Raw genomic sequence first — 14101 nt, forward strand, 5'->3', positions numbered from 1 at the left:
GCCTAATAATTTATCAATTTAACATCTCTACGACTGAATTTCTTTCTAAAATATTGATAATAAAAATATAATAATAATAAATTGATTATAGAGTAATTAAATGTTTTGCAAACATATAAGGAACATTTTTTGTTTCACATAGACCAATTTTTTCATTGACCCCAATGATTGCAATATACACATTTCTTTACATGGAAAACATTGTGCCAATAAACAAAACAATAAAACAACAGAACATGTGGATTCATTAGTTTAATTAAACTTCTTGCTCAGTTCCATTCAGGGACGTATATCACTGCAGTTAAAATGTGAGACACAGTGGACGTACATCATTTAAATAAATGAAACATAAATCACCTAAATATTTTCTAAACATTTTAAGTAGTAGTTTTCTAAAATCCCTGTGCAGGAGTGTTTTCACAGTGGGGACAGGCTCGGAAACCCTGATTATGGCTCATTTGAACTCAGTGGTCAGACTAACCCAGTTTTAAGTAGCTGGATCTGGATGGACGGGTAACACTTCATATCATGGACAATTTTATTGCTCCTGATGCCATTTTCTCAAGATGTCCTCAGCTGCATCCAGGGTGGAGTCCTCCTGTTCGGCAAAGGTAGGGAGTGTGTTTGAGAGGGGAGCAGAGCAACAGGAGAAGGTTTGGATCCATTTCATGTCAATGAATCTGAAGCTCAATTTACCTTGACGAAACAGAATCGGATGTACTTGTCAAACTGCTTGCTGTGCTCTGGACTGTAGAATGCAGAGACAGGGATTGCTGCTAAACCCTGCAGAAGAGGAAGACGAATACAAATAAAAATATTTTAAATACATCACCACACTCCAAGAAAATAAAGGTTGCATAAAAACATTGATCTACTAACGTTTTGTTTAACAGACACCACATCACATTGAAAAAATACATTTCACTTTTTCAAGATTTTATTTCCTCTGCCAAGGTGCCTATGTTGTCGCCTCTGTCCGTTTGTTGATTGGTTTGCTAGACAGCAGGACATCGCAAAAACTACTGAACAGATTTCCATTAAACTTGGTGTAAGGATGGGATATGGGCCAAGAAAGAACAAATTAAAGTTTGGACAAAGGACAAATTCAATCTAGACAAAGAGAATGACATTGTCATTCTAGTCTAATATGTTATCCTTACCTTCTCTTTAATTAGCCATTTAACAAATCTGAAATCATAGGCTTCATCCTTTGGGCTCTGGTCATTCAGATCCACCTCTATTTAAAAAAAAAAAGACAAGGTGAATATTAATTACGAGGCCACAATTGAAGAAATATACAGCAATTACTTTTGTATTTCTTGTTTTAAGTCATGATGAAACAACCAGTTCATGTTTGTTCGTCACTCACTGACTGAGGAGATGTCTGCGATCATAAAGTATCCTCCCTCTGGTACGATGGGCTGCAAACCTATGCTCTCCAGACACGAGGCCAGCTTCCTCCTCTTGAGCTGCAGAGCTGCAGGCAGCTGCTGAAAGTAGCTCTCTGGAGTCCCCTGCAGCTCGTACTCTCTCTCAAATCCTTGAGCCACGGCCTCCTGGAACAGGAAGGTTACATGCTTAGTTTATTCTGTTGAATAAAGGTTATCATATCACAGCATATTGGCAAACATAAACGCTGAAACTGATATCTCTGTAGAAAGGCTCCCATTGGCTGATTTTTATAGGCTAACCCATAAATCGATTGTGTTGTAGTTGCAGGAATCAATTACTTAAGTTGAACAGTCAAACTAATATTTATTCTTTCTGTATAATAACCTCTTATTAACACATTTCCAGGCTATTAGGCAACTTTAAATGGTGGGAACGGTTCCTGTGACAATCTGGGTGGTGTAGTTAAACATACAAAGGTGAGGGAATCATCTTCCTTTCTGATAATGTCAGGTGAAGTGGCTGAGTTAGATGAATCATTAACATTCACACGTCGGTGTAGCATTTGGTATTTCAGGAAAATCAGGTCTGGTCTGGTATTGAGGTTAGAAAAGTGAATAGAATTTCCTGGACAGGGGCCATAGTTATGCAACACTGCTTAAAATTCAAAGAAGAGAAAGCAGATTTCTTCCAGTGTGCAGAGTTTATTCTGAGAGGAGCTGTGGTAAAGACGCCACGTTTCATTGCAACAACAATATCTAAAATGTTCCTGGAGTTAAGCGTTTACCTGAGCGGCTGTTGCACAGTGATAAACACTGTTCTGATGGATGGTTTTCATGTGTTTGATGATATGTCCAGAGCTGATGGCCCAGCCGACCTGAGAAGACAACATGAGCCAGTATAACAATGATGTGAAGCAGATCGCACAACTTAGATCACACAACTCCACGCAAAATGCGTCTGTGCGTTACCTTCCATCCGGTCGCACTGAAAGTCTTTCCACCGCTGCTGATGGTTATGGTTCGCTCCCACATGCCAGGAAGGCTGGCTGTCAGTAACACACCAGAAAATGTATATCAAAATTAATATTGCTCGATGAGTTGAAGCATTTTGCCAAACTATCTTAACAGCATCTCACCGATCTTTACGTGTTTGGCTCCGTCATACGTCAGCCACTCGTACACCTCGTCACTGATGCACAGCAGATCGTGTTTGATGCAGATATCAGCGATTATTTGGAGCTCTTCGGTCTTGTAAACCTGTAGAGGACACAGATGTGTGCTTATGTCAGGGACCGCATTACAGGTATTGAAATGACAAAATTAATTATTGCCCTGTGGTTGTATGTCTCTGCCAAACAGTGCAGTTTCAGTCCACAGAAGAAATTCCCGAATGACAGACTTGAGATATCGTGTTCAAGCCACGATGACTTTGACCTTTGACCCAAATCTAATCAGTTAGTCTGTGAACATTTGGGCCAAATTTGAAATGATTCTCTGTCGAACGTTTCCCACAGGACAGCAGCTTTATGTGCACTGTGCACAGATATGGCTTTCATTTCACTGTTCATATGGATGTTGCAAACCATGACCACAACAAAGATCTTCTTTCAGCTTACCTTTCCTATTGGGTTGTTGGGCGTGTTGAAAATGATGGCTTTCGTACGTGGAGTGATTTTACTGGCCAGCTCCTCAGCAGAAAGAACCCAGTCTCCACTTGACAGGGCGGCACCGCCCTCACCTTTCTTTAAACGAAAAGACAAAAACACTTTGGTAAATGTACAAATTATAGTCGACACAAAGGTTACATCTTCAAAAGATGCTTCACAACTCTTTTGTATATATATTTTGTTTTTATGTGTAAACCACTCACTGGCCTCAGAGGTACACACTCTGCCTTTCCTCCAGCCATCACCACCATCTGATGGTAGCAGTCGAAGAACGGCTCAATGATTATTACCTGAAAGACACATTTAGAATAATTAACCACACGTGATGCTATTGTATGGTAAATTAACTATATATATATAAATATATATGGCCCAAGGACACTTTGGAATGCAGACTGGAGGAGTCAGGGATTTAAACCACCAACCTTCTGGTAAGTGGACAACCCTCTCTGCCTCCTGAGCCACAGCTGCCCTTATTACATATATACACACTACTGTGCTGAAGTCAAAGATTAAACCTGAGTCCAACACCAAGATGGTGCAGCGCGAGTGGCAGCCAGTTGCAGCTAGTTGCAGCAGCCCCGACCTCTTTTCTGTGTTCATGTATTTTGTTTCTTTTATACATCCTCGTCCAATCATCTAGGATCACTGCACTTTACTCAAGTACATTTCTTAACAAACAATATTTCCATGGTGTATATTATGTACATATTCTGTGTATTTTTATTTAATTTTCTAGTTTTGGTTTCCTTGTCTACAGCATTCAGAGTATCTGCTGCTATAATAAGTGACTTTACCCGGCGTGGGATCAATAAAGTTTTATCTTATCTTTCTTCAACTCTCATGGTATTTTTTAACCTGCACTGAGCACCCTGTTTTGACACACACACACGTGCAGGCTGATTTTCCTACCTCATCCCCCTCATCAATCAGAGCCTGAAATGCACAGAAGAGCGCCTGATAAGCTCCAACTGTGACCAGGATGTCTTCAAACGGGTCGATCTCATGTCCCACGATCCTACTGAAGAATTTAGCCAGAGCTTTTACAAGAGGGGGGTGGCCCTGAGGAACCAAAGAACAATATGGTAACTCAATGTTTGGTAAGAAGGGTCAGGGTCAGAGTTATAACTTACCCCCCTACACAAATCTCCCCATGTATTTTATCACACTTACAAAAGCTCGGGTGTACTGGTGCATGGAGGGTCCTCCGCTCAGTGCTTTACAAAAAGCCTCCTGGATGAACGGAGGTGGGGAGAAGTCCGGAAATCCCTGTCCGAGGTTCACGACTTTGTAGTCTGCAGCCAGTTGTGAAAATTCAACCCTGTTGGTGCAAAACAGCTGTTCACACATTGCAGTTGTCGAACCACATTCTTCAGCTAGAATGTTCTGTAATAGTTTGACTGTCTCCTGAGCTACAGCCAAAGACCCCCGGCAAGATAACAATATTCCAAGGACCCCTCTCATGTATGTCCCATTGAACATTTTTACACAGCTATTTTTTTTACATTTCTACTTAAAGTGTTCAGTCAAGTCATGTATTTCTCTTTGCTGTCTATCCTGCAGCACACTGAGTCTCTGCTTGTCGTATGAAATGTGCTATATAAATACTTTTGACTTGACTAAAAACATTATCTTAAATATTCTAAATTTAAAGTTTTGTAAGAGTGGAAAAAAGAAAAAAATAGCAAAACAAAAGAATGAAACATGCAATGTTTGCATGTTATAATCCGATTATTAGATATTATAAAGACATTTGTTTCTCATATTAATCAGTCTTAACTGAGTAACGATTCCTACAAGTAGAAATGTGATCCAGTGAGTGATCAAAGGCGAATTAAAGGACAGGGGCAGTGCCAGTGGGACACCCCCTCGATCCACCAATCAGATTATACTCGGGTGACAGACACACTGAACACGGTATCACTTTACACGGAGCTGACGGACAGACTCGACTTTGACGGCAATAAAATCCGAGCCCCATGAGTTCCCGTGTAAAACTGAACTTTGCAAATGACATCAAAGACACCGACCCGATCACTCACCACACGTTTTTGTCCATACCGTCCGTCCTGCGAGCGTTAAGTCGTCTGGACATGGTCACCTGGAGAGCATGTTGTTAGCATGTGCTTCATGTGCAGGGATCACAGGAGCGTGTCTTCATGTGAGATTAAGATGAACTCACCTGATGATGGTTTCTAATGACACTGACGAACTACAGTCACAGCAGCAGCAGCAGCGCACAGATTTCTGGTGACTATTCTCATCGATGGACGATCATCGCCTCGCGCTGATTCCACCGCTCACAACACAACAGTGCACAGGACGTTTCCAAAGTGTAGTTTGAATCTGCACATGAACTCCTGCAGAGCTTCACTTTAAACTAAAGACACATCAGCTGACGTCTTGTGTTTTCATTTCTTTCTTCTTCCTGCTGGGCGGAGCGAGACATTCAAATGGGAAACAGCGACACCGTCTGTCAATGAGTAACATTACACAGGGGCCGGACAGATGAGTCAAAAATCACTTCACACCAATTGTTTTCTTCTTGTTTGAAAATGTCTGTATTTGTTTTTCATCTTGACAGCTGTGGTTTTCCATTTTCTTTGTGGTCCTTTTAGTCTCAATGTGACCGTCTCCGTCTCATTGTGGTCATTTTGTGTCTCCATAATGTAATTTCTTTGTAGTTTTCTATCACTCTGGAGTGATTTGTGGTCATTTTGTGCCTCATTGTGGTTGTTTTGCTTATATTTAGGGTCAGTTTGATTCCTTTTCTAGTTGTTTTGTATCTTTGTGGTCATGTGTAGTTGTATTGTATCTCCATAGGGTCATTTTGAGTCTTTATGTAGTTGTTTTTTATGTCTTTAAGGTAATTTGTGGTTATTTTGTATATCTGTAGGTGCATTTTGCATCTTTACAGTTGTTTTATACCTCTTTGTGGTCCTTTTGAAGTTGTTTAGTATCTTTGTGGTCATGTTGTAGTTGTATATCTCTTCAAAGCAATTTTGAGTCTTTATGTTGTTGTTTTGTATCTCTTTAGGGTCATTTTGAGTCTTTATCTAGTTGTTTTGTATGTCTTTAGGGTAATTTTGCATCTTCTTAGTTGTTTTATGTGTCTTTGTAGTTGTTTTTATCTCTTTAGGGTCATTTTGAGTCTGTAGTTGTTTCTCTTTGTCATTTTGAGTCTGTGTATTTTCTTGTTTTGTCTCTCGTGGTTGCGTGCAGTGGCTTTGCTGTACATTACCTCCATAGACCAGAGACATAACAGTGACATCTATCCTCTTATCTGACTGAAAGCAAATACACATATTTCCAGTTTAAATGACACATACTGTGGTTTGATATCTGATCTATTCTAGCACAGAGAATACCATTAATGTTCATCACTATGAAGAATTAGATTTTATTGATCATCATATTACTCCTATACAGGACAGAAGGTACAGCATGTGCACCTGCAGTAGCACTTTTACATCATTTCATAAATCATACTGTCATATAAAAAAATGCTTTACTTTTTCACATGTTTTCTAATCATACAACAGACTCCTTCCATTACACTGCAGCCTATTTCAAGTCCTCGGGCAACACTCTGCCTCTCTTCCTTGCCCTGTCCTTCTTCTTCTCCGTTTTGACCTTCTTGTGTTTCTGGAGGTTCTTCCTTCTCTTGTCCTGCCGTTGCTGCATCTTTTCTACGACGTTGTCGCTAAGTGTGCCCCATTTCCTCTTCCTCTGTTCATGCCTCTTCTCCTTCTTCTTCAGCGCTGTGCGCAGCATGCCCTCGTCGTCTTTTATCTTGATGCCCTCTGCTTTATAAAGCAGGTTGGTCCATTTGATCTTCTTCTCCATCTCATTGGCCTTCCCCTCATCTTTCTCCCTCAGCTTTTCCAGCTTATCATTGCGAGCTTCCACGCGAGTGAGCAGCTGCTTGTAGTTCTTCCCCGTCAGCGGCGTTATCTGGCCCTTGATGCTCTGTTTCTTGTTCTTCTTCTTCTGCATTTTGTCTACGTAGCCGTCCTCCACCGTCTCCACCTTGTTGAAAATAATAGAGCTTTCATTTCTTTTGATTGCTGCGGGCACCGGCTGCACCTCCTGTTTAACCTCAGGCACTTGCTCTTGGGCGCTATCTTCTGCCAGTTTTTTCAGCCGAAACTCTTTCCTCTTCCTCTTCTTGCGCTCTCGTTCCAGCTTCCGCTTTGCTCGCTTTGCCAGGACGGTGTCTGATAATGCATTCTTTGGGGCTCCCTGGGAAAAGACGTGTGCAACCTCATTAGTGTCAAACAAACAGTAAATCCCACGTTTAAACCCTGTAGCATGTGGCGGTGCTACTTTCTCCCCTATAATTCTGTCGGAAACCAGGCATGTTGAAATAAACTGCACCAACCTGGATGGATGAGAGTGGAAATGTTCACATGCACAAAATAAGAAATTACTTTTTGTTAGGGTAGTAAATACTGACAAATAAATCCTTTAATGGAAGCTTAAGGTGTGGGGATTTTCTATTTTTCCAAATGTTTTGTGGATCCTGCACCCATTAACAGATTATTTTCCCCTGGATGTGCGTATTGTTCCAATTCTTTTGTAAGGTTAGTGCAAAACTGACTTCCTGTTGACGGCCTCTGGTTCATCAAATCGTCACCAACCAAGTGAAACTCATAATGTGGCTGTTAAGAATGGGTCAAATTGTGTGCAAGAGTACAATAAACATCCAGTTGGACACATCGTCCTTATGTTCCCAGACGCTTTCTGTCATAGTATACGCATACCTGCCCTCTGGACTCTTCAATCTTTTCATGCAGCCTCTTGCGTAGAACATCCACTGTCGAGAAGCTGGGCTGGATACTAACTCCTTAAGAAAAGAAAAAGAATAAAACGTCATTGTAGTTAACATTCACACTTTTTACTTTGGTGCATGTACTGAACTGGCAAACACAATATTGAGTTTCTGTACCTTTCTGTTTCGGTGCCGTGGATCCATTTACGCCCTCAGCTTTGGAGTCACTGTGCTTTGCTTTGGCCGCACCTTTCTGTGCTGCTGCAGAAGGTGAAGGCTTCTGTTGGGGATGAGACGTCTTCTCGTTGGTGCCTCCTTCTTTGAAATTCTTCTTTTTGCACTTTTTCTTCTTTGGAGGACCACTGTCACTTTTACTTTTGAAATGAGCTACACACACAGAAAAAAAACACACACACAAAATTATGAAAAGTCAGAAGACACGTCACACAAACTAGTTTGTTTCAAGCACACCCTGGACAGGAGTCATCAGGGGCTGACACATCCCCTCCAGCACCCACAAAACTTGAAAGACCCGAAAGTTTGGTGACATCACAGGTAACCTGAGAGATCTTGTCATTCAGTGCCAGTGATAACAAGTGAATCGCTTCATATCCAAACCCTGTAAACAGAACACTGTGTGGTGTCCTTCTGTTGTCTATTGGTGAAAAGTTCTGAGTGGAGAACCAACTCTGAATTGTCAAACTTGTTGCTATTGAAATGTAGGAAAATAAACAAAATTATAATTGTGAAGTTTCTTACCCCATTTGGATAATTTGAATCTTTTTTCTTGTGACCTTTTAATATGAATCAATGAATTTCTAGATAATACAAGCATGAATAAGTCTGACAAGTCAGAATATAATATACAAAGTTTTTCCTTTTAACATAAAATAAAAAAGTCATTCTGCAAGGGTAAAGCTACACTATTTGAGTATTACTTTGTATCGTTATCATTGTCTTCCAAGCAGGTCCAATTTGTATTTGTCTACATTAGTTATTTAGCAGGATTACACAAAAACTACTAAACTGATTTCCATGAAATACCTTGACCCAGAGAACACCACATTACATTTTGGTCTGGATCCACATCAGGGGGCGGATGCAGGACCTTTTAAATTACTTTCTGAAACATTGCAAGATGAGTCTTTTCTTAACATTTACCTTGATGTCTCAGAAAATAATGAATGGACGCATGTTAAGCGGACTGATACTCATGAGTGTGCAGTTCAGTGCAGATACAAAAAAAAAATCTAGAAACAAGGGAATTTACATGTGGAGGCATGCACTCTGCTAAGTGCCATTCTAGATATGACTGAGTTGACCGTTGTCAGCAATATTCTTTAATGTCTTCTTGTTTTATCTTATACACAGATAGTCAGTTTATAAAGATATCAAACGGAGGGAATCTTGCAAATTACTAATATTTTGGAACTTTCCTGGATAAATATCCCAAACAATAACATTTGCAAAGTATAACATTTAAGTAGCTGAAATTAAAACGTTTTTCTTGTAAAAGGACTTAAATCATAAATAGACTAGCACATTTTTTCTGAAGAAGGGCTAGTTAATATATTTAATAATTAATCAGCCTTATTTCTGACATTTGTCTTGACTATGTATTTATCAACATAGACACTATATAAAGATTATCAGGAAGTGTAGCACCTCCTTTGGTCAACAGCAGGAATAACATGATATTCGATGACGATATGAGACGTTTTGCTGAACCCACTCTAACAGAAAGCACAAATTATTATACCCTGAAACCACAGCAGAGAAACGACAGCAGTCACTGGGACAGATTGTGTAGAAATGGACTTTACCGAACGGCCTCTTCTTTGGTTCCTGGTCTCGATGAGTAAACACCTTACTGGCCAGTTTCTGGATGTACGAGTCCCTGGAGGCGAGATCCATGTCTGCAGATGAACCTTCGTTTGAGCTTGAATTCCGCTAAAACAAACAGACTGTGACAGAAAGACACTGAGAGGAAATATCAACACATTTCTCCACACACGTGGGTCCCAAACTGCGGGGCGGGGCGTCGGTAAACCGGAAGTAGTAACACCAGAAACAGTCCCCCATGAACAAGTCGGTTTTGTAACTTCGGTCTCGGGTCGCTGTTTGGATGTTCTCTTGCGCTGTTTTTTTATACTTACGGTAAAGGTGCTGGTAGTAGATACGTTTAGACTTCAGACTTCAGACTTTACATTTGAATAAAATAACTAAACAGAATATATATTTTAAGAAAACTATATTTGTTATTGTTGAATAGCGGTTACTAACCTTATTTTCTCAGTTTGTACACATCCTTTTTGGCCGCTCCCAGCACCCGTCCCTTAACTGCGCTAAGAAACGCGCAATAAAACCTGCTCCCAGTGTGACGGGGATGTTGTTGGAGTCTACTGACGGTTGTGTTGTTACTTTCTCCCATTGTCCTGAATGTTTTGTTCCAGTATGGCTTCTCTGAAGTCAGTGCTGGCTCACTCCGCCAGGGTCTTCTCGATCTGCAGGAAACAGGTAAGCGTCCCTTCTGCCTCTTTCTATCCCCAAAGACAGAGCTGTGTGAAAGTCATCCGATTTACACTGCTGGTTTCAGATCAGTTTATGTTTGTGTGTTATTGCAGACTACTGTGATTTACATCAAGAGGACGTTGCTTCTGTCCAGACTGCCTCTCTTCAAACGTGCAGACGGTAAATATCGTTCAACATTTGATCATCATAATGCTGCTGCTGGACAACAGCTTGGTTACACATGTGTACTTGAAAAATGTCATCAAATGCAAAAGCGTTAGGAAATAAATGTTAAAAAAACTTAAATGCAGAGACCATATACATATAAGTGGATTTAGTTCGTGTAGAGGGATCATCTATTAGTGTTACACCCTTGTAGTTTTAATGATGTTGAATTTAAATTCATTTTAAAAAATCAACAGATATTTGGTACCATAAAATAGTTAATGAAGGTTTATTGTATTTGGCTGTTAATGGCACAAGTTAGTTTTTCCTTTTTAGATTCGTAAAGACCTTGGAAACCAATCAGCACGTCAGAGTTATGCAAACAGAAATGTGTATGCACTTAGTGGCAATGTTATTAGGTACACTTGAGCAGTCGATTACAATCCAATACAGTTGCTCTGCCATGAATGTTGCTTTTATTTGATTGTATTCTTTTAGCATTGAAGTCAGAGTAAGTTTATCGTGAACCACATGATGCTGAGTTTCAAAACCATTCTGCTCCCCACATGTATGTAGCTACGGAGGATGAAAAATAGAAACACCTCTCAGTGTAATGTAGATCAGTACATCACCACCTTCAACTCATTCATCAGACTTGCACATTTCTGCCAATGTTAACTATTTGCCAAGATTTTCTAATCAGAGATGACAGAAATAAACGGAGCAGTGTTTTAGACTGAGATTTTCAAAATGAACAATTTACATCAATATCAGGTCCAAACTCTGTCATGTACCTACTTCTCTTCTCTGATCATATTTGTGAGCAGCAGTTTACAGGTGTAACAACTATGTTTTCCTCCGGTGTAAATTACGCTCCATTTTATTTCCTGTCCTGTGTTTTGTGAATTTCCAGGCAGGCTCATCGACTCGGTACGACAGTCCAGCTCCACAGCAGTGAAAGCAGAAAAAGGAGAGGACTCGTTCCTCAAATGGTTCCTGCTGCTCATCCCTGCCACCACGTTTGGACTCGGCACATGGCAGGTAAAGCTGTGTATTTATAATAATTCTGACATATGCTTGGCTTATTATTGTGGTTGAATGGAGTCTGATACTGTTGTTTCTGTGAAGGTGAAACGGCGTCAGTGGAAACTGCAGCTGATTTACGAGCTGAAGAGACTCACTACTGCAGAACCCATCCCTCTTCCTCTGAAGTAAGTACGCCATAGAAACTAGAGCTGCAATGAAAGTTTTAAATATATTTTAGGGAAATAAATGGCACCTATATATGTAAACTGGCTTGACATTAGACAAACATACCAAAAAAACATCAATACAAAGTAGATGACAAAGCCTGATGAATATGGATTATTTTTGGGGTCCAATCCCTATAAGAGGGAGTCAAAGAATTCCTGATACTGATATATTGGTCAGTATAAACATTTAAACAAAAATTTGGCAATTATTCCCAAGATGTCTGACCAACTGATGAACTAGTTTAGGCCCAAAGGGTAAAAATCAGATATTGGAGCAATAAAATAAAATAGGATAAAAACAGTTAAAGATGAACCTATTATATGAACAGATTTAGTCTCATATGTAAAGCAAGCAACCGTAACCATTGCTGTATACAGCTTCACAAAGGATTTAGGTTTTCATGTATGTTTTCCTTGATGAACTACACTTGAGGGTTTTACATGCACACACATCCCAGGAAGCTACTGTAAACAGCAATACATCCTTCTCGTATGGTTGAGGTGGCACATGAGTGTGTCCCCCCCAGATCTGTCAGTGTTGGCTATTATTGTGTGGAATAATTGTTATTTCTCTCCCTGGATCCCAGTCCCGATGAGCTGAATCACCTCGAGTACAGAAGAGTGAGAGTGCGTGGACAGTACGACCACTCCCAGGAGCTGTATATTCTGCCCCGCTCGCCAGTGGACCCAGAGAAAGAGGCCAGGGAGGCAGGAAGGCTGTCGTCAAGTGCGGAGACCGGCGCTAACGTCATCACCCCGTTCCGCTGCACCGACCTCGGGTAAGAGCCGAGGCCGGAAACAGCACCACTGGGTTGAACCTGAAGTTCCAACAGTAACTGCATGGTGATCTCACACTACGTTCAAACAAGTGACGTTTGCCACTCTCACCTGCAGCATCACAATCCTGGTGAACAGAGGATACGTGCCGAGACAGAAGATCAGACCAGAGACCAGAATGAAAGGACAGGTTAGTGTCTCAGAAGGGGTGGGAATGGTCTTTAGTGTTTAATCACAGACTTTTTATACCTCTAAGCCGGCGACAGCCAGTGGCCGGAGGCAATCATGTTTGTCTGTCCCATTCTGGTGAACTTGATATCTCAAGAATGCCTTGAGGGAATTTCTTTCTTTTTTGACTGTGAATGCGATATCTATCTAACGCTGAAAAGGAATCCGTTCAGATTTGGCACAAACATTGGCTATGACTCGAGGATGAACTGATTTGATTTTGGTTTCTGTCAGTTTAACACCGACAGTAAAGGAATAAGTATTTTATTTAACTAAGTGCGATAATGCGTCTGTGCAGGTGGAGAAGGAGATGGAAGTGGTCGGTGTGGTCCGCCTGACGGAGATTCGAAAACCCTTTGTTCCGAACAACGACGTGGAGAGAAACCACTGGCACTATCGAGACCTGGAGGCCATGTCCCGGGTCACAGGAGCTGAGCCCATCTTCATCGATGCTGAATATGGTAAAGTGTTGTGTGCTGCAATGTCCATGATGCTCTTTGATTCAAACAATGAACTACTCTACTTGTATCATGTGTTTTTATGGAGAATGTAAATGTGTTTCGTGTAGGGAGTACGATTCCTGGAGGACCAATCGGTGGTCAGACCAGAGTCACACTGAGGAATGAACACATGCAGTACATAATAACATGGTAGGTGGAGGCTTTTCGTATGGATTAACTACACTTTGATGCTGTTATGCAAAATATAAATCTTTATTTTTTTTTTTTTAGGTATGGCCTGTGTGCGGCAACCTCCTACATGTGGTTTGCGAAGTTCATCAAGAAAATTGTGTGATGCTTGAATGCAGTGACGGTACATAAGGATACTGTGTGAAATCCATGATTTGTACTGTCGGCTCCAGCTTAAATGACAAACATGTAAATAGCTTTGTTCTCTTGAAACATGAAAATAAATTAATATAAAGTCATTAAATTGTCGCCTTTATGTTTACATAACATGTTACCATCTAGTGTTCCATAGACAGTAGCTTTTTGTTAAAGGTAAAATACAATAGAGATGCTCTGGAAAATCATCCCAATTTGATAAGATCTAGTAAATTCAAGCAGAACTTTCCTACACTGTTTAGTCAGAACTCTTAACTTCACCTTATTCAGTTTACTGAATTGACTGGCCTACTCCAGTGTCACTTAGATTTCCAGCTCTACAAGTTATTTCAGGGTCCACTTATGCCTTCGTATAAATGGTCCGTGAATACATGGTAGCTTTCCTTCTCTTGACAGCATAAAGTGCTTCACACTGCAGCTTTGCCTCGACACATCCAATGAAGGTGCAGCAACTTCCCTTTCACACACCAATACAGCCAGCAGGGGCAGTTTG

At 40.7% G+C, this 14101-nt stretch overlaps 3 protein-coding genes across 3 annotated transcripts; 1 reads left to right on the forward strand and 2 right to left on the reverse strand.

Moving 5' to 3' along the window:
- Window positions 1–237: 237 nt before the first annotated feature.
- Window positions 238–5501, reverse strand: kyat1 (kynurenine aminotransferase 1). The gene is made up of 13 exons (XM_035184827.2): window positions 5241–5501; window positions 5101–5159; window positions 4232–4379; window positions 3971–4120; window positions 3262–3348; window positions 3008–3133; window positions 2528–2648; window positions 2361–2437; window positions 2177–2266; window positions 1370–1556; window positions 1161–1237; window positions 697–783; window positions 238–598 (listed from the first exon to the last, which is right to left on the reverse strand). Exons 2-13 carry the CDS (start codon window positions 5151–5153, stop codon window positions 539–541), a joined length of 1263 nt encoding a protein of 420 aa, XP_035040718.2. The 5' UTR covers window positions 5154–5159; window positions 5241–5501; the 3' UTR covers window positions 238–538.
- A 933-nt stretch (window positions 5502–6434) lies between these two features.
- Window positions 6435–9888, reverse strand: surf6 (surfeit 6). Its single transcript, XM_035184829.2, has 4 exons — window positions 9653–9888; window positions 8007–8216; window positions 7822–7904; window positions 6435–7300 (listed from the first exon to the last, which is right to left on the reverse strand). The coding sequence occupies exons 1-4, from the start codon at window positions 9741–9743 to the stop codon at window positions 6623–6625; spliced, it is 1062 nt and encodes a 353-aa protein (XP_035040720.1). The 5' UTR covers window positions 9744–9888; the 3' UTR covers window positions 6435–6622.
- A 169-nt stretch (window positions 9889–10057) lies between these two features.
- LOC118125811 (surfeit locus protein 1) lies at window positions 10058–13691 on the forward strand. The gene is made up of 9 exons (XM_035184830.2): window positions 10058–10346; window positions 10454–10520; window positions 11419–11546; window positions 11634–11716; window positions 12346–12537; window positions 12653–12725; window positions 13062–13224; window positions 13332–13413; window positions 13495–13691. Exons 1-9 carry the CDS (start codon window positions 10269–10271, stop codon window positions 13556–13558), a joined length of 930 nt encoding a protein of 309 aa, XP_035040721.1. The 5' UTR covers window positions 10058–10268; the 3' UTR covers window positions 13559–13691.
- The last annotated feature ends 410 nt before the right edge of the window (window positions 13692–14101 follow it).

This window comes from Hippoglossus stenolepis, chromosome 18 (assembly GCF_022539355.2).
Source record: "Hippoglossus stenolepis isolate QCI-W04-F060 chromosome 18, HSTE1.2, whole genome shotgun sequence".
Lineage (NCBI taxonomy): Eukaryota > Metazoa > Chordata > Actinopteri > Pleuronectiformes > Pleuronectidae > Hippoglossus > Hippoglossus stenolepis.